Genomic DNA, 20178 nt, shown 5'->3' with positions numbered 1-20178 from the left:
TAGCCCAAATTCATTCATCCCCGTATACTACATAGTGGAAGAGAACAGCCTCCCAAAATTTGTCCTCTGACTTCCACAAGTGTACCGTGACACACACACAGAGACATAGATAAGAAAATAAATAAATAAATAAATAAATAAATAAATAAATAAATAAATGAAAAGTGGCAACATTGCCATCAATATTTCAAAAATCAGTTCTTTCCTATGATCCAGGAAAAAAACAAAACAGGAGAATAAGTGCACTGATGGTTAAAACTTAAATGAAAGTTACTTTTATAACAGACCTGCTCTCATTCCAAAGAAATGAGCAAGAAGTAGAGGGTTTTGTTTTGTTTTGTTTTTTTCTAGGACAAATCAGTGGGAAACTGAGATTCCATCACTGGGTTAATGAGAAAGATTGAAAGGGGGCCAGATGAAGAGGTAGCCTCTCACACTGGCCACTGAAGTTAGTGTAGATACCATCTCCAGTAGCATCAGAGGTGGGCAGAACTCAGGCAGACACCCAAAATTGCCCATGAGTCAGCTGAGGTACTCTGCCTCTCAGCAGCCCCAGTGTTAACAGAGGAAGTCAGCTGCTCCAGATACACTAACCACAACAGCCTCCACTCTCAGTAAGAGAAGGCGAAGGGACCACAGTACCAGCCAATGTTCTCAAACTACATAAACCCCAGACCCCACATCCCTTGCAGGTGGAAGGTCCTGGCCAACTGGAAGGCCTAGGACCCTGTAGAGTGAAGTCCTGTCCCACTCTCTCCATCTTTTCCCCACCCCTTATACTCTTGTATGAAAGACAGAGCGCAGGAGAACAATGTCAGAGGGATTTGGCTGAGGAAAGAGACCCCTTCAAAGATGCAGAAGTCATTCTGTCTCCTACCCATGTAGAGGCTCCCAGCTCCAATGGAATCTCACTCAGGGTCAGGGGGCATGCTGTGTGTAAGCAGAAAACAGCCAGCAAGGACTGGGGACTTCCATATGAACATCCTTCAGGACGACCCTCCCGACAGCACAGTTGACTGTGTCAGAGACTCCACTCTGCCCCGGGTCTCCAAACCCAACTCCTAACTCTCCCATCACTGTTGTTGGCATCTATAGGAAGAAAGGAAAGAAACTCTATTGTTGGTTTATTTTTCAATAAAACTTTTATTCTGAGATATAAGCCATAAATACGGCTGGGTGCATACTTGATTTTGCAGACACATAGGACCCCGCCTGCTCACCAGTGCACAGCCCAATCAGACATCCAGTTCCTGCTGAGGGCTCGCTAGAAGGACACACATGTTAATCCGAGACTGAAGCTTCTGTTTCTGAAAAAAGAAAAAGAAAAGAAAAGAAAAGAAAAATCCTGCCACTTGGGAAGAGGTCTTAGCTTCAGCCGGAGCTTGAACTCCCCTCCACCACCCACGGTCTCCTTGCATTCTCGGCTGCTACTGCGTGCGTTTGGAATCAGAACATCCCTTGCGCATTGTGCAGCAGCCGGGCCCGAGCACAAGCTGCTGAGGAGAGCCTCCGCCACAGCCATCACTTGCACAGTGCTTGCCTTGCCAATTATTAGTACAGTGGGCCAGTTCCCATCCTGTACTGCTCTTGGGGGAAAACCTGAAGCCTAGGGAACTGGCCTACTTTGGAAATGGAGCAGCAAACACTGCCAATCGACATGACTTTTGTTTCTGCATCCCCTAAAGGGATAAGGCTCTGGGGACAACTTTTTAAAGGCTCTTATCTCGGCTGCTTGAGGAACTCCTGGAATACTTCACGTCTCTTGGGCTTGGGATGAGTGTCAAAGGTCATGGTACTTGGATCCCCTACACACGTGTCCCTGCCTGCTTCTTCCAAAATTCACCCATGTTGGAGGCTTTTATCTCTATTAAGGCAGTGGGAGCCATATTCAAACAGGGCTGTGCATCTGCACTGAGTTGGTTACCTGAGTCCATACCCTTCCATCAGCTTTTCTCTTCGGATCTCAGCTGGTGAGTGAGCTTACCCAGTCATCACCTGCCTCTCCCAGAAATCGGCCATCCCTCAAATCTCTTCTTAGTCCGATTATGTAAGTTCTGGGAAAAACACAACAGAAAAAACCTACTGCCCAGGAAAGCTAGTCTTTGAAGAACTAGACTGTCTGGCTGTATGGCTTCTTCTGTATGGCTGGGAAGGGCCACATCAGACTGCACCAGTCTGCACATGGAAGGCTCGAGAATAGTCCAGAATGTCCACTGAAAGTATACTAGGATTGTGGAGGAAGAGAAGAAGAAGAAAGGGAGGATGTCTTTGGAGAAATGGGCACTTGGTCTACACCTAGCAGCTCTCAGGTGATTGGCCACACTAGTCTCAGTGGAAGCCACTACACAGCCAAAGGCACTGGCTTCTTCTAGAACTTTCCATTTAGGACAGAAAGAAAGCCTCAAGCCTGTGCTCAATCTTCCTCATGAAGACCAAATCTTGGAAGGTCTTGAGCATTCTTGGAAGGGATATTGGCTAAAAAAACAAGGAATCTGGGACAGTTCCTCAATACGTGGGAAGAGCAAAAAGATATACAGGAGGATGCGGGATTCTCTCTTGAACAGAAGGAAGGTAGCAAATTGAAGACAACAGGTTCAGGAAAACAGATTGTGGAGCTAGGGTCGTCCCCATAGCAGACAGCCCAACAATGCTTCAGGATGAGGATTTTCCATTTTAGAGGTTTTTTTTTTTCCACCCATCACTCTCTTCTGCATTGTCACTCTGTCTGTCCCTGGTAGGAGAAAAGTTGTGACTTTTCCCTCCTACCAGCAAGCTGCCTAGCTCTGGGGGAGTGCATCTGCTGTGAATGGAAAGAGAATGGAGTGTTTCAGGGAACACTTGGAAGACCCCAAACCCATCTCCTCCTTCCCCCATCGGAGCTGGAACCCTGTCATCATTGGAACATTGCTATTTACTCAAGTGCACAAGAAAGTACCCTTATGGGCACAATGGATCAGAGGAAGAGTCAAATCTCCTGTCTTCAGCTAAAAAGATTGTTACACTTCTGCCCCAGGATAGTGCATTATATCCGAACAATGGGTGTCAAAGATGGTCAATGGTGGCTGTAGACCAGAAAAACCTCAAGTCTCTTCAGAAAGATCTAAATTGTATGCTACCCCAAAAGCTAGTAATCATGAGCTAGGGCTATAGCTCAATAGTGGAGAACCTGCCTAATGTATCTAAGGTCCTGGGTTCAATGCCCAGCACTACAGAAAAGGAAGAAGAAGAAGAAGAAGAAGAAGAAGAAGAAGAAGAAGAAGAAGAAGAAGAAGAAGAAGAAGAAGAAGAAATACATACTTACATGTATTAATAAAGCTAATGGCATAAAAAATCACAAACCTTGTCTAAATATGCACTTACCTAAACTGAAACTATGCCAGCACTAGCTCCTCGTCACACTCCACTTAAATTTATCATGTCTGCTATTAGAAATGAGAGTTTGATAGGACTTTCTGTTAACTAATCCTAAGAATTACACATCTTCTAAAAAACAAGCCGGTATATACACCGAGTGTTCTAAAAATTACACTGGTGGGAATTTACATGTTCTTCCAGTTCCTGAACCATTTTTCACATTTCTCTTCTCAGGCCATTATCCCAGACATGAAAAAAGTTCACTCCCTTGAATAATCATTTCCACTGCCTAGACTAGAAAGAGCCCATATTCAAGAACCATCTGTCATAGCCACACAAGAAGCCATGGAGGGGTTGCTGTAGATAATCCTGTGGCTCTGCCGTCTGGGGCTATTTCCGGGGTAGGGATGCAAGCTGCTACCTGCCACCTACAGTTCCCAAGTTCAGCCACCAAGAACCCTGGACACTGCATCCAGAAGTAGGGCAAAGCCTCCACACTTGAGAAATAAGAAACCCCTTTCCACATGCCCAAATTCTCCTAGGTGGATAACAGAACAGAATTAGAACCAGGCAGTCCACCCTTCACACAGCTCATCTGGATGCCCACCTGTAAAGGAACACACAGAGGAGTATAAAAGCCATACATCCTGCCCCATGCTATCAATTAGCCACCAATGCCATGTGCCTGTGCCAGCTGAGAGGCGCATTTCATTTTGATTTAATGAAACCGTCTTACCTGAATAAACAGTATAAAAGAAGGCATTAAGAGCCACCGTAACAAGTGAGGAGGGTCATTCTCCCAAGACTTAAAGGTGTTCTTTCGCTGTGTCAAGCACTGGGTGGAAAATGGTGCCCTCCCTTCCTTGGCCACTGCCCTTCCACCATGAGCAGCAGCGTGGGTCAATGTTCTCACTGCCTGAAACAGTGTTCTCCTTCACCCTCCCACTTTTAAAGCCCACAGGGCGTGACAGGACTCAGGGACAGCCTCCCACACCAGCGGTATTCACAGGCTCATGAGCAGGACTCTGCCCCTCCTGACAAACATCAGCACCGCTGGGAGTTCAGCACCCTCCTTTGTGGCTTGGTATCTCTGAAACCAGCAGAGTGTCTTTTACTGCAGGCAACTGAGATTTCTAAACTCGGCCACCCAGGTCTACCTACAGCAATTTTAGCAAGCACCCCCAATAGAAAAAAAAAAGAAATGACACCGATTAAGCATAATTATTAGGATTTAATAAGCCCATTTTTTTCCTAGCTCAATGCCTTTCTGCCAGTATAAGACCCCCGCAAGGCTTTCCCCTTAAATTGGGACTGAGAGCAGTCAATTAAAGGTTTGCGTCCCTCTCCCTCTATTATGTGTTTGAGAGCTGTCTTATTAAATTGAAATCAGACGCACATCTAGGGGAAAGTTCACTTCAATACCGACTCCCAGAAAAACACTCAGAGACACGTACAGTGATTGAGGCTGACATGTTGCCAAGCAACAGAGGAGAGGAGGTAGCTTAAAGGGAAGGGTTTCCTGAAAGAATTGGTTAAGCTCAAGGGTTCAGGTCTTACCAAATCTGGCCTGAATTTTTGTAGTATCCCCTGTCCCAGGAAAGACATTAGGGAGGGAGGTACTGTGTGACACAATCACAGATGGTTTTATACGGACACAAACACACATGCATCCCCCCTCTCCCCGGGGAATGTTGCGAACACGCAGCCAATGAATACAAGCCATTTCCAACTGTGAATGCCGAGGAGGGTGTGGGGTTGAGTGTATGTGTGTTAATTTGCTGCTGCCCCGATGGCCTCAAGCCTCTTGACTCACTTTCCTCTTTCCCCTCCCCTCCTTTCCCGCCTCCTTCTTTTAGGACAAGACCAGTGCTTTGAGCCTCAGCAATGTGGCGGGAGTGTTCTACATCCTGATTGGAGGGCTGGGACTGGCCATGCTGGTTGCTTTAATCGAGTTCTGCTACAAATCCCGTAGCGAGTCGAAGCGGATGAAGGTGGCATCGTCTTCCCGGGTCTTTTTTCTAAACTGTTCTCAGTGGCACAGATGGGTTTTCTGAGAGGCTTTTTGCTTGAAGGAGTAGAAAGGGACAGGCTGAGAACATACAGGAAGCAGAGAAGTGTCAGGAAGAAACTGAAAGGGCAGAAGGATATGAAGAAAAGGGATGAAATGGGGAAGTGTCTGGCAAATGTTGTGCCCAAAGTAGCAAGTGAGTCTTTCCAGAGACAGGTCAGTGAGGTCAAAGTTCAGGCTTCAGCCAGCACAGCAGAAGGCTGGTTTTTCTGAAGTTGTTTGTGTCCAATAGAACAGCTCCCCAGATGAGGGAAACCACACCTGTCCAGCAACCTGTGCTGATCTTACCATGCCTGGTGAATTGAGTCCTCTTTTTTAGCTTTTGTATTATGGGCTAGCACTGGCAGAGAGAATCATCTACAGAAAAAGGTAAGCAGATTAGTTCAATAACCCCAAACCACACTAAACACAGCTGCAGCAGAAGCAGAGAAGAATTAGAGAGGATTGAAGAGCTGCCAGTAAAAACATGAAAACTTTATGATCGGGCAGGAAGAAAAGCGGGCTCTTCTCATGGAGTCCCAAAGAATGCAACAACAGCAATGGCTGGCACCAACAGAAAATAGATGTGAACACAATATGCAAAACCATTTTTCTGACAGAGGAACACATGGACCACCCCAGTGAACAGGGAGCTCACCATCACTGGTGCTGCGTAAGAAGGGGACAAGTGATTCTTAGCGAAGATGTAGACGAAAGCATCCCAGGGAATCTGGGGCTGTCACCATCGAGGCTCCTCGATTGCGTCATTAGCCCTAGTGAGGAGATACGTATGGAAGTCAGCCATGTGAACAGCAGCATAAGCAAGCAGAGGACTTGGGGGCCATCTGTGACCTTCCAACCTTTGAACTTCAACAAGAAATGGGAAGTTCTAGAGGCCAGGGGGAAGGCTCATATGGTAAAACATCGACACAGGAATGTGAGGACTCAAGTTCAGAGTCTCAGCGCCCACTTAAAAGCCAGGTGCTTTTCACAGCTACAACCCCACCACTAAGAAGGGGACACAGAGGGACCCCTGGAGCTCATTGGCCAGCCGGCCATCAGATCCTTGAGGTCTAGGTTCAGGGAAAGATGCTGTATTAAAAAAAATGAGGTGAAGAGCAGTTCAGGAAGAACCCAAGTGTAAACCTCTGACCTACACATACATACACGTACATACACCCCAACACACATGCACACATGCACATACACTAACACAGGCACTCATGTGCATACACCACGCACATGTAAAGAAAAAGAGACTGTGGTTCATATGCTAAAGGCTATTGGAATGTAGAGGAAAGAAAATTAGAGAAGGCTTGTGGGAAAGAGCAGAAATTAAGGTCAAACATTTTTTGGACTGAGAAGAGATGAGAAATCTGGTCACCATGGCCTTCATACCAGTGGGTATCTTGGCCCGGGCTCTCTCTCTTTGACTTGATTAGATAAGTAAGATTTTTTTTTTCCGGGGTTTGCTCTCCTATAATGTGTCCTAAAGGTCCACTTATCAATATTCCATTTCTCCTGAACAAAACTCACACATCATGGGACTACTCACGCAGGCTCCTGGCCAGTCTCTTTCCTCTTTGGCCACAATCCATGTGTACATCTTGGGCCAATCCCGGGGGTTTGGGGGAGGGTATTCAGCCCCTTGCTTAGAAACTCAATGTTCAGTACTATATGAGATGAATGAGGGTAGGGGAAAAAAAAAAAAGGACTTCGCATCCTAGTATTGAGACCTTCTGTCCTGGCATTCAGCATTCCCACGTCATGGTTCCAGCTGCCTCCCCACTGGCAATCTGCTTCCCTCCTCCCACCATGTCCCAGACCCTCTGTGTTCTATACAAGCTGATCCTTCACCCTGTCTTCCGTCTCATGAGGCACATTTAAAAAACCATTCTCCCACAGTGTGGTAGCAGGAACAATGAAAGTCTAGAAGTATGTTGGCATTTGTCTAGAGGACCTAAGGACATCTTGCTCTTCCCCTGATCACCACCCCCCCCCACCTTCCCATCCTGTTGGGGAAAAAAAAGGCCTATCACAGCACAGCCATTGACTTTACAACCTTAAACCCTCTTATGAGCTTGGTGAGGTGTGGAGAGGACCACTCAGCCCTAAGGAAAACTTTCTTTGCCAATTCCACGCAGAACACAAATCTACTGATTGTCCGTCATTACATCCAGGGAGGAAAGGGCTGTTCAAGCATCAAAGAGGGGACCAGACCAGGAGCTAGGCCAACTATAGTCTTTGCAATTCTCCAGCCCTTTCCATGGACCAGAGGCCCAGAGCTGATACTGGTCTTTCTCATGGTGCCCCAGGACACAAGGTACCCTGTGGCTCTCTAGGAGCTGAGAACCTGGCATGAATCTATCCATTCTGTTTCTTAACTCTATCATCCTAAGAAAGCTTTAATGACTCTCTGATCCTTTTTTTATTGTAAAAATGAGGACAGTGGTATATACATACTTCATAAATTTGTGTGAGGATAGGAAATAACAGATTAAAGGATTGGCAGGAGGCCCACATTGCAGTGTGCACTCAATAAATAAAAACAGCAGTGATCACTAGCATTTATGATAATAGCCCTATTAACAGACAGCTACAGCTTCCTTTGAACTTTCTTTGATTAATATTTATCTACTAACATAGTTTTATTAATTTCGTGTACTAGATTGTTTTGAGCTGTGGAGACCATGAGTCCTTAAAGAACAGGCTATGGCTATACAGTATACACTTTTAGTCAAGTCATTGTAGAATTGCACACAGAAGAGAAAATCTCTCTTGAAGCAAGAGAGGAGGCATGAGAGAGTTGTTCGTAGTTCAGCAATATGACTCTCCCAGTCTAAGGCAGTGTCTGCCAAGGTGGTTTTGATCCCATCTCTGTGTGCTCATCAACTATGGTGTGGTTTGGTGTCCACCAAGCAGGGAAACACCTGATTGTCCAACTTCCCTTTAGGTTTATAGTGATTTCCATTAACCCAGGTAACCGAATAGAGGCTGGGATTATCTTCTAACAGAGACAGTGTTGACCGGCCCCACTGAAGGTGCACTGCAGTCCTAGATGTCAAGGGTTCTTTGAAGAGGCCACTGAGTCATGGTACCATGTCTGAGAGACACTCTCACACCTCCCTTTACAATGTAATGGTTAAATTTCTCAGAAGCTGCCAGCATTAACCTAAGACTGTCCACCACAGTCCCTTAGAATCTGCTCCATCCATCTCCATAACTTGTGCACAAAACACCAGGACGCCTAACCAAATTCTCTATCTTTTCACTTCAAGGAAGATATTTTCTTTATTAATCTAGCTGGCCCTTCATTTCTGAAGCCCCATCAATTCCTCTCTTATCTAGAAGAGATAAGTGGAATGCACTCCAGCCACTCCTCAGGCTTCATAATGAGCTGCTTTGCTTTTCCCAAAAGCAATTATCTCTGTTTAGAAGCAGAGCCCACGGCCCTACACAGGATGCAGACAGAGGTGACAGGGCCTTTGGAAAGACCTTCCATCCTACATCTTTCCCGGATGGCAATGTTTATCCACTCTTAAAGCCAGAACCCCTAAACAGCTCAGGCACACACACACACACACACACACACACACACACACACACGATGTCTCAGCAGTTCAAAGAGACCTTCTCTAGTCAGCATGTGAAGGAAGAGAAAAAGTGAGCACAAAGGGAGAAAGGGCAGAGGGAGGTTAAAAGGGGGGAGGGAAAGCTGGAAACTTCCTAACAAGGTGTTAGCGCCTCATTTTCATTAGCTTATTCTTGAAGATCTAAGGCTAATAAAAAGTGAGGCTAGGAGACACAAAGGAGCTTGATCCTACAAGGTCACATAAGCCAGGAGCTAGAAGGACAGGAATTAGCCAGTGAACAAATCCTCCACAAAGCCCAGGCTCTTGGTTTAGGCCAAGACATTTCTAAACTGCTCATTCTCTCTTTTTCCATCTACTGATTTTGTTTTTTTTTTTTTTGAGCACTTGCCTTATGTCCCTCAAGTGCCAATCATAGTGCTGGTCACAAAGACAAATGAAGGGCATCTCCCTACTCAGACTGTGTCACTTAGGCAGGCTTCAGCACAGGATCTCAACTGAGTCTTCTTGACACTCTTTGCCCTTTTATGTGTCGTGAACAGAACACATGTGTCACAGTGGAAGAGGAAGGGCAATGCTCAGCGTGGGAGTTTCCACCAGGATCCACCCAGACACAGGGCACCATCTCAGGGTTCCATGGGGAAGGCAGACAGTTGCTGAACACTGGCCCGCTAGATGGTGATGTCCCCCGGGACCTTCACTGACTGATGACAGAACCAAGCGGAGTGGTCTGAGTAACTTTCCTGGAAAAGTGGCATTTAACCGGTTGAAGTGGGAGATGAATTAGCCAAAACCAGAGAGTTGTCAGCAAAGGATGCCCAGAGCCAGAGACTCAAACACTAGAGCTCTTGCCTAGAAGTGTCGAGACACCAGTAAGGTGTGGACAAGAAAAATACTGAATTGGCAAATGTAGGAACTGTGGACACAAACAGGAACTTCAGGTAGCCCACAATGCCCTAGTACAACTGTCATGATGCAAAAATATCACCTAGGGCAAATTTTAATTATTGTAGAGCCTTACAGCATCTGTGTTTCACCTCTTCCAGGGAGAATAGAATAGCATCTTTGTCCTTGGCTGATACTAAGTACTCACTCAGTGTTGGTGGAGTAGCATTCAGACGTCTCTAGACCTCCGCCCTGCAGTTTGAGAACTAGAGGCTCTAGGATATTTAACTTGCTTTCCGTCCCACCATTCTAGCTCTTGTTCACTCTTCTCCAATATTTGATAAATGCATCAGAAAGGAAGCAAGTAAGAGGTCAGTACCCAGCTGTGGTAGGGTGTGCTCTGGGCAGCCCTTGGCTTCCTGAGAAAATGGCTCTGGTACTTTAAAGGTCTTAGTGACATGTCAAATTTGTCTTAAGATTTTGGTGGGCTCTAGTATTGACTGTGCCACTAACCTTGCCCTTAAGAGAAACACATGATGTTTTGCTTACTTTAGTGAGATATTGCAGAAATGTTTGAGACTTTTGAGGAACACAGCCCAGGGTAATCTATGGGAGCTTTGATTTTGTTGTTGTTGTTGTTGCTGCTGCTGCTGTTGTTCAAGTCAAAGAAACATAGTCTATGGACCTAGGACGATAGCAGTCAATAAAGTGCCTGCTCTGCAACATGGGGACCTAAATTCATTTCCCAGCACACACATGAGAAAACTGGTGGTACATACTTTTAATCTCAGTGCTGAAGAGGCAGAGATGGGTGGATCCCCAGGACTTGCTGGTCACCCGGCCTAGCTGAATCACCGAACTCCATGTTCCAGTGTGAAACTTAGTCTCAAAAAACAAGGTTGATGTGTGGCCTCCATGCTCACTTGTATGCCTGTGCACACAAACACACACACACACACACACACACACACACACAATTTTTAAACATAGTAGACCAAAATCTTGAAGGCTAGACATTCCAAGCTACAGTCTAGAAAGTTCTATGTTTTCCCACTGACACAATTAAAATGTTATTCTATTTTTAACTTTTTATAAGGCAAAAATCAGTAATCATTAATTCGTCCTGTTCTCAGCTCAGATTTCCCTTGGGTAGCAGTGTGGTTGTATTTATTTGGCCTTTGACTCAAAAGAATGCAATCCAAATCATACTTCCTTTTTGGTGGAAGAATGCCAGGGGAAGATGTAAATAAACTGAGTCCCAGGATTTGAGGAAGAGACAGAACCAGCGTGGGCAGAGCATCATATGGGGAGAAAGCTGTCTGAATCATGGATTTTGTTTTTTAGAATATCTTATTTATTCTTTGATAATTTTATACATGCATACAATGTGTCTGGATCACAACCTCCTCCAGCTCCCCTCCCCCTCCTCTGGATACCAACCAACACATCTCCCACCCACCTTCATGTTTTCTCTGCTTTTTCATTCTTGTTCTTATTTTGGGAGCCCACTGAATCTTGTTAACTGATCTTGTTGGCTTGACATGGTTCAGCCCTGTTCAGGTAGCCATAGCCTCAGTGAGTTCACAAGTGCAATGGCCTAGGAGACGGCATTTCACAGCACTCCTGCCATCCTCCAGCTCTTATGCTCTCTCTCCTTCCTCTTCCATTATGTACCTTGACCCCTTAGGAGGAAACATTAATAGAGACAACCCATTTACAGGTGAGCATTTCACAGTCACTTATTCTCAGTACTTTAACCGAGTCCGAGGCTCTGCATTAACTGCTAAAAGATTAACTGGCTGAAGTTCAGAGCAGCACTAATCTATACATATAAATACACCATCATTTGGAACACAGTTTTACAACATACCCATTTAGCAAAACAGGAGTAGGTTTCCCCACTAAGATCTAGAACCATTTGCTTCTGCCCAGACGGAGAGTACCAAGCATGGGTTAAATCCTGTGAAACCTGCAGAACTCAAATCAAATCAGAAAGTGGGTTGATTACCCTCGTAGCCATCATGCCACTGTTGCATCAGGAGACATATCTTGCCTGGCAAGCCAGATCATAGTATTCAGAGTTCACCACTGGGTAAGTCCAGGGGAGACTTTTCTCCCCTAGTGATCTAGCATGGCACTTTCTGGCACTATGAAAGCTAGCCAGCAGGAAGTTAGTATGTCAGTTCTAGCTTGATGCTTTGCAATCAAAATGTATTGTATTTCAGCAATAACATCCAAGAGCAATAGCCTGTATTGTTTGTGGGCCTTTAGAGTCTCTCTGACCAAAACTCAAAGGGAAGCAGCCCTTGCCTGGCACTGAGATTTTTACGTAAGGACTCTTGTCCTGTAGGGGAAGGCTTTTGCCTTCCATGAAGGGTGCCTGTGTTCAAACACTTTCTCTGTTTAGCTATTTTTAAGCTTTTATTATTTTTAATAATGTGTTGTGTTGGTGTGTGCATGTACACATGGAAGCCACAAATATCAGATCCCTTGAGCTGGAGTTACAGGCAGTTGTAAGCCACCAGACATGGGTGCTGTGAATCAAACTCAGGTCCTCTGAAATAGAAACATGCACTCTTAACTAATGATCTATTTCCCTGGCCTCTAAATATGTGTGTATTCATATATATATATAACCTCAAAAAGGTTTCCATGCACCTTTAGTTTTGCTTAACCTACTCCCTCCATCCCTCCTTAAACCTTTAACACCCATCCCCCAGATGATTCATGAATTTTGAAAAGAAAGAACATTTTAAAACATTATCAAAATGTTCAGTAAGAAATGGGTATCAAGAAAGAAAAACCCACACACATCAGACTGTTTATGTCCATCTGGCTACAGGAGACAGAGTGAGCTCTCCAGGTCACAACAACACAGTCAAGGTATCATGGAAAGGATTCTTTTTTTAATAAACTTAAGAACATCTTATACAAATTGTCTATGTAATGGTGTAAGGGTGTAACTGGTGTAAGGGTAGCCATGGATTGTGAAGGCATAGTCTTGGGCTCCCTCAGGACATGAGCTTCCTTTAAAGTAACAAAACTTACAAATAAGAGAGTGTATGATGCACGCACACTGAAAGGAGCCAGCCTTTGCTGTCAGCAGGAGTGATTCAGGTCTTCGGGGAGAAAGCCAAGCACAATGCGATCTGAAGAATGTGGAAGATTGGTCTTAGTGAAGGAAGTCCCTATATCCACAGGCAACTCTTCTCATTGGGTTGACTCCTACCAAGAAACTAAACTTCACCCCCAAAGTCTATGAGCTTGGAAGTAGAGAGGAAGTGATAAGGATAGAGAGTCTTGGTACCACAGAGTTCTTCTCCAATAGAACTTTGCAGAGGACAACACTCCTCTCGTCTGGTAGGATAGGATCCAAGGCCTGGATTTTGGCCTTGAACATTCATTTCACTTAACAACCCTGATTCGGGGGTGACCCTGGAGTCCTTTCCAGACCTAGAACTGCAACACCCTAGAAACCACCAAGCAAACAACACTGAGCCAGTATGTCAGTGTAGACCTGCAAGCTGTACATGCTGACAGCAGCAGACAGAGCACGGATGAAGGCTTTTGGGGATGTGGTCTCGTTCTCTTCAGCACACGATCCCTTCCGGGTACATTTTGCGAATTATCTTATTCAAATGACTCCTAAGTACCCTTATCATGTGGAGCTAGAAGCAGGTTTGTTTCTTTTTCAGAAAATCATTTAGACCTGACAATAACACACTGCCAGTTTCCCTTACTGTTTCAAAGCACTTTCTGTGAAGTACTGCCATTCTGTGTAGACAGAGATGGCAGGGGATGAGGAACAGGAAAAGGCAGAGGAAGAGCAAGAGGGGGTAGAGAAGAGAAACGGGGAGAGTAACAGCAGGGAGAAGAGGAAGAGGAAGGAGAGAACGAGGAGAAGAAAGGGGACAGAGGAAGACTGTAGCTGCCTAGTCACACGTTATAGACATGGAGTTTTAAATGTTCTAAAAATACCAGAGACAAGAAGTGATCACAGAACTTAGCTTAGGTGTCAGGATGAAAATTTCCTAAAGTCTACTCCAAGGCCACCAAGGAAACGCCCCACCTGCAGAAACCACGGGATGAGATAGCTTAGAGCTTGCTCCCTGAAACATTGAAGCCTAGGCCCTGGCAAGGGGAAGGGAAGGGGTATGTACAATGTGATTGAAAAAGCCAGGCATGGGGCACACCTTTCATCCAGAGGCAGACGATCGCTATGAGTTTGAGGCCACCCTTGTCTACAAAGCCAGCCCAGGACAGCCAAAGCTACACAGAGAAACCCTGTCTTGAAAAACAAAAACAAAAAGAAAGACAGAAAGAGAAAATAAGAGAGAAAGAAGAAAGAAAGAAGAAAGAAAGAAAGAAAGAAAGAAAGAAAGAAAGAAAGAAAGAAAGAAAGAAAGAAAGAAAGAAAGAAAAGAAAGACAAAGATAATGTTCCAAAGAGAGCAAGGATGCATTCCCAAGGCCACTGTGTGTGCAATGGGTCTTACTATCAACCTGCAGACAACCTGCAGGTACAGACTAGCACATGAGATTGGTGGTACTAACCTGTGGTTTCTAGAGTATTAGAATTCTAGATCAGAAAAGGACTTAGGATGCCAGAGAATGAATAAGAGCTACCAAGAACTGCCTATACTACTGTTGGTTTTGTTTGTTTGTTTTGTTTTTGTTTTGGAGCTCAGGAGTGGGGAGGAAAGTTGGAAGAGAGTTTCAATTCCCTTCTTGACTCATTCCCCTTTGCCAGCCATTACCAAGGACCTGGGGAAGAACCCCCTGTCCTCCTGAAAAGGGTTTCTGTTTGATCCCACAGCAATCCATCAATGAAGCCATACGGACATCGACCCTCCCCAGGAACAGCGGGGCAGGAGCCAGTGGAGGAGGCGGCAGCGGAGAAAATGGCCGGGTGGTCAGCCAGGACTTCCCCAAGTCCATGCAATCCATTCCCTGCATGAGCCACAGTTCAGGGATGCCCTTGGGAGCCACAGGATTGTAACTGGAGAAGACAGGAACCCCTCAGGGAGCAGGCTCAGGCTCCCCCAGCCCCATCCCAAGCCCTTCAGTGCCAAAAACAACAATGAAATGAAACACCACCTCCACCTACCACAAACCATATGGAGGACAATTCAGCCAATGTCCCTGAAGAATTAAAAAAAAAAAAAATATCCACTAGTTCATTCCTTTGGTTTGGAGATTTTTTTTCACCCTTTTCCATTTGCTAAGTGAAGATGGTCACTAACTCTATGCTGCAATAATGGGAGAAATCCTGTCCAATGAAGTCTAACGTCTCTAAAAATGGAGTCACTGGGATATTAATGAAGAAAACAAACTGTTTAATTTTAATTCAGTTGTTAATGTGTCTTAGTGTGTGCAGTTATTTTCTTACTAATATCCATGGTTTGCAGGCTCTGTTAGACCCTTTTCCTTCTTTTTGTCCCCAGCCCTCCCACCCCTACCCATCACTCTCCAGTTTTCAGATTGAAGACTCATGAATGGTTCCACTTACAAGCAAGGAAAGGAATATGCAACCTTCAAACTCAGTGTGGGAGCTCTTCATGATACCTTCCATTCTTTGGCCCACACTGCGGATGGAGACAGACACTGCTGGAGAAGGGGGCTGCCTTCCCCAGAAAGAATACTACCTAAATGCTAGTTCATCAGAGAATAATCATGAAGAGCATCAGCTAGAGGATAAAAAGGGGCTGGGCAGAGTATAGACGGAGGAGGACTCACTAAGTTCCTTGTTGCTTAGAAGAAGCTTCCTGTAGTGCTCAAGAACTGTTCCACGGGCCATAGAATACCAGTACAGTACAACTCTTTACAGAGTCAATCTCAGCCCGAAAAGTGTGTTCTACCATGCTCAGGCCCAAGGCAGTATGGTGGCCAAAGGGCAACTAGCCTCCTGAACCCAGTAGAGCTTTGCAAAGAACTGGCAGTCAGGGAGATATCACACATGATTCTTGCCTTTCCTTTGCTTGACATCTAGACTGGATCCCCATGGTGGAGTAGGACTCTCTGTGGAGCCTCTGGCATGAGGTGAAATGTTGTCCAAGCTAAATGCAAAATAAAGGGGATGGGGAATTATGGAAGTCCAGCCAAGCCCCTGCCGCAGAGCCTTCTGTGCTGTTTCTTGTCCTTGGTTTGAGAGACCAAATATAAACTTGTGAGTTATGTCAATGCAGAGAACTGGGGTTTTCTGTTAATAGAGTATTGTTTTAGCATGTGATCAGATCCTAAAGAAAGATAGAAAAGCCTGAATTCTTTTGGGAAACAGGAAGATGAGTTAAGTTGCTAAGTACATCAGGGGGCCTTAAGATGCCTGAGCCCATCTTCTAACTCTAACACAAGGATACTAACTTTTTCCCTGGCTAAGACAAAGGGAGGACATTGCATTACAATGGCCAGAACCTTTACACCCATCAGTGCAATGACCAAGGTGAAGGACAACCAGACAGAAAAGGTGACAAGAGCCACACTGAGAGATGCTAGGCTGCCTGAACCTTTGTGTGGAAGTGGGAGTCCCTGGCACACAGCTTTGTGGAGACCTCCACTCTCCTTCTTGGTGCAACTGGCTTCCACCTCTTCTGCAGACACTCCCAGGTGCATGCTTCGGTGAGTGCCATACGCCACGAGCTTTTACTGATAACCATATTCTGGCTTGTTCTCCTACCCTCTGCTTCCATCCAATCTTCCCCATTAGGTGTCATCATTACCACTATCAACGGATAAGCTGAAGATTTCGGAGCCTACCCATGGTTCAGGGCAGTAGAAACGGCATCTTCTGTAGATGCTATCAGTGGACAACCGCCATTTCTTTGTCTCTCTCCCTCTCTCTTCATCAGCCATAGCAAAGAAACATCCAGGAATCAAGCCTTCACCCCATTGTTCAGTTTCTCCCATGCTATCATGGGCTTGTGAAGCTGTGTCCTGAAGATGGGTTATCACCTTTTATTTCTGTCAGCCAACATCCTCCCAGCCTCCTGCCTACCACTGGAGACTCTGGTGTGACCTGCCAGTGAGGAGTCTGCACCTAGGAAGAGATGGAACTAAACTCTGCCATCAGCTGCTTCAAAGACCTCTGCCTATGGCCTGAGATGTTCTCCAGCCCCTGAGCCTACTGGTTGGATAGAGAGAGACTGTGCTGGGAATGAGGGTCTTGCTGGGAGGAGCCCATAATTCCAGGGAAGATGCTTCTCACCAAGGGATATGTGGAGAGAAAGCAGAAGTGAGAAAGAAGTTACCTTGTATTATGTATTTTTACTACACTTTTCTTAAAAATGGAGCAGTGGGAAAACTCTGAAAGAGATTGACATTTTTCTCAACAGGAATCCATACTTAACAGTTCTGGCTTTCATTAAATTTTGCTCTTTGGTACTTGGGCCTTTTATTTAACATCTATATTTGCTTTAACTCTTGGTAGATGTGCAAGAAAACAAAAACCTCTCGTTCAATCAAACACTAAATATTGGGGGAGATTCCTGTTTTATTTTCAATAGCCAGGGTTTGGGTTTTTTTTTTTTTTCTATTTTGGTATTTGCATAAAATGAACAGTATCACCAAGAATTAAATCACTGTGGACCCATTATCTACCTTTCATTATTGTCCATTCCATTTTGTGCCATTTCTGAAGCCATGGTTCCTAAGATTGATGTTTTGTTTTGTTTTGTTTTTTCTTCAGCCTAAGATGAATAGGTTTTTAACTCCACCTCTCTGCCCCAAGCTGGAGCTGGAGCCTGGAACCTTTGCATGCTAGGCAAGCACATGGTTGCTTTGCCCAGCACACAACCATTTTAAAGCATTATTAACGATTTACCAAGATAGGATTTAATTGTTTACATGTATTTATTCATGTACATGTGCATGTGCCAAAACATGTGTAGAGCTCAAGGATGATTTGGCAGGAGTAGGTTGTCTCCTTCCACCGTGTGATCCCTGAGGGTTAAACTCAGGTCATCAGGCTTGTCAAGCAAGCATCGTTCCCTACTGCATCAACTCACCAATCTCAGACAGGACTTTTCAAAAACAACAAAAGACAAAGAGTGGCATTTGTGGTATTTGGCATGTACTGCCCACAGTTCCAGTTGCACAGAGAGCTAGGTTTGACTTGAGGCATCACAGTTCCTCTAGGGAACTGGATGTCTCATAGGCAATGTCTCTCAGACACCCTCAAGCTGGGATGCAGGTCTGCTTGAGGGATACACATTGTGATGTGTACAAAGTCATATCAAGAATCAAATGAAAACCTGGCTTCTAGCAGATTATCTTGGTTGTCTATACCCAGGACCTCTGAACCTGAGAGATTTTTTTTCCTCAAATAAGAAAGGCTTTCTGACTGGATCTGACTGTATTGACACTTAGAGGTTGGTGATTAAGAACAACATCAAGGGGGCTGCAACTGTAGTCCAGTGGTAGAGTCTTGCCTAGCTTGCTTGAGGCCCTGGATTCAATACCCATAATTCCTCCCCACCAAAAAAAGAGAGAAAAGAAATAGAGGGAAGAAAAGAAGAAAGGAGTAAGTTACAGATAGAGGGAGGGAAGGAGGGAAGAAGGGAGAGAGGGAGAAAGGATGGGATGGAGAAATAGCAACATCAAGTATTTGTTTTCCTAAGAAACATTGCATGTTAACAAGGGCCTAAGCTCTAAGCTGATTGCAAGAAGGGCTTAGCAGCAGACACTCTAGAAGTAGAAAAGAGATGAGAAATGGCAGAGGAATTAGCAGGTTTGTGTGGCATTGTTCGCCCTGCCTACACTTATTTACGTATGGCATCTAGGGTGCCCCTGGTTGAAGAAGCACCAGCTGGCAGACAAAGAGAACCCATCACCTTAGTGGAAAATACACTGGGTGATGATGACAAGCTGGCCAGAACAGCACACATCCCACTGTATTGAGCACTGACTATGTTAAGTACATTTTCTACCTTGAATTTCCTGAAGATAAGGAGTCAGACTTCAAGGCCTCGAGTAGCTTGCTCACAGTCTCATGCTTTGAACTAAGTCTGCCCAAACCCAGACTTTATATCCCTAAAGACCCATTTCATCATCAGCCATATCATGATGCTTAATGGTCAGGAAAATACCAAGAAAGCTCTTTGGACCTGCCTATTATGTAACAGTAATAAAAATAGAATGGGTAGTTATGTCTCCCATTCCCTTGGGAATGGCAGCCATGCCTTGGAGCATGGAAAAATCACTTATACAGTCAGAACTACAGAAAAAGGAGTGAGAAAAAGCTACGTGTACGTACACACACACACACACACACACACACCTGCCTCCATGCTGAGGATGGGATCTGGCACTTTGCCACGCCCTCAACCAGAAATTCTCACTTTTGGCACCTCTGAAACATATCTAGGTAGAGAACAGCAAGCAGCTCCTAGAGGAGACTGAAGGCCAGGTCCCACGAAGAACTGTTGGTTTAGCTGGGTAGTGGATCCTCAGGGCCATGTATCCAAGAAAGAGGAGAGAGATCGTTGCCACCATTCTGCGAGTCAAGGGGAACTATGTTCTACTAATGTTAAAAGCAACCTTGTGCAGAAGACATTTCCCCCAGCATTAAGCTAAGTCCCTGCGGAGGAGGCCTGAAGGATGAAATATATACCCCAATTCTCCTTCTCTCATCAGCCACTTCAATGATGCCCTTTGTGTGCCAAGTAGAAGGCAGGAGGGGTTAAAGCATCAAGGTCAGCCTGCAGTCTTCCCTGATGTTTTACACCTCTATGATTCAGGTTCTCAAGTCAATACCCTGAGGGATGCTAGGGCGGGATCAGCAAGGTCATGCAAAACTAGTCACAAGTAGCTTTCAATAAGACAGCATCAAAGCTCGTCTTAAATAAAAGGCACAACGGAAAGTTTGTCCCTTTTTGTCCCTTACTAAGCATTCAAATCTTCTAGGAAAGATTTTTAGGGGTTCCATTCATGTCTCACTTTACAGATAAGAAATGTGGATTTCCCGGGGTATTATTGTTAGAGTTTTTAGTTTGGTTGGTTGGTCGGTTGGTCAGTCAGTCAGTCGGTTGGTTGGTGGGGGCAGTTTTGAGACAGGGTCTCATGTAGCTCAGGCTGGCCTCAAGCTCACTAGGTAGCTAACCTTGACCTCTTCATCTTCCTGCATCCTCTGCTCAAGTACTGAGAGAGTCTTGAAGAAATTTCCTGCCCAAGGCGGGTATCATGGTTAGAAAAAGAATACCAAAAGGGACAGTGGCTTAGTGTTTGTCATTCCTGACATGTCCTCCCACACCTGCCTAGCAGGAGCCCCCTTCTGCTCATCAAAGAAACGGGATGCCCTGTTACAGGAAGT

General features: G+C 45.1%; 1 protein-coding gene across 3 annotated transcripts in view; it reads left to right on the top strand.

Moving 5' to 3' along the window:
- The window catches only part of Gria1 (glutamate ionotropic receptor AMPA type subunit 1), a 311700-nt gene extending 294237 nt beyond the window's left edge, over window positions 1-17463 (top strand). For 2 of the 3 annotated variants that reach the window (XM_060363683.1, XM_060363682.1), the window contains exons 15-16: window positions 5211-5345; window positions 14671-17463. In XM_060363683.1, coding sequence (XP_060219666.1) covers window positions 5211-5345; window positions 14671-14874 — 339 coding nt within the window. In that variant the 3' untranslated portion in view covers window positions 14875-17463. The remainder of the gene's footprint in view (window positions 1-5210; window positions 5346-14670) is intronic. The other variant, XM_060363684.1, reaches the window with a different exon arrangement.
- The last annotated feature ends 2715 nt before the right edge of the window (window positions 17464-20178 follow it).

The sequence above is a fragment of the Meriones unguiculatus genome, chromosome 11, assembly GCF_030254825.1.
Source record: "Meriones unguiculatus strain TT.TT164.6M chromosome 11, Bangor_MerUng_6.1, whole genome shotgun sequence".
NCBI lineage: Eukaryota > Metazoa > Chordata > Mammalia > Rodentia > Muridae > Meriones > Meriones unguiculatus.
This window is presented reverse-complemented; position numbering and strand designations above follow the sequence as displayed.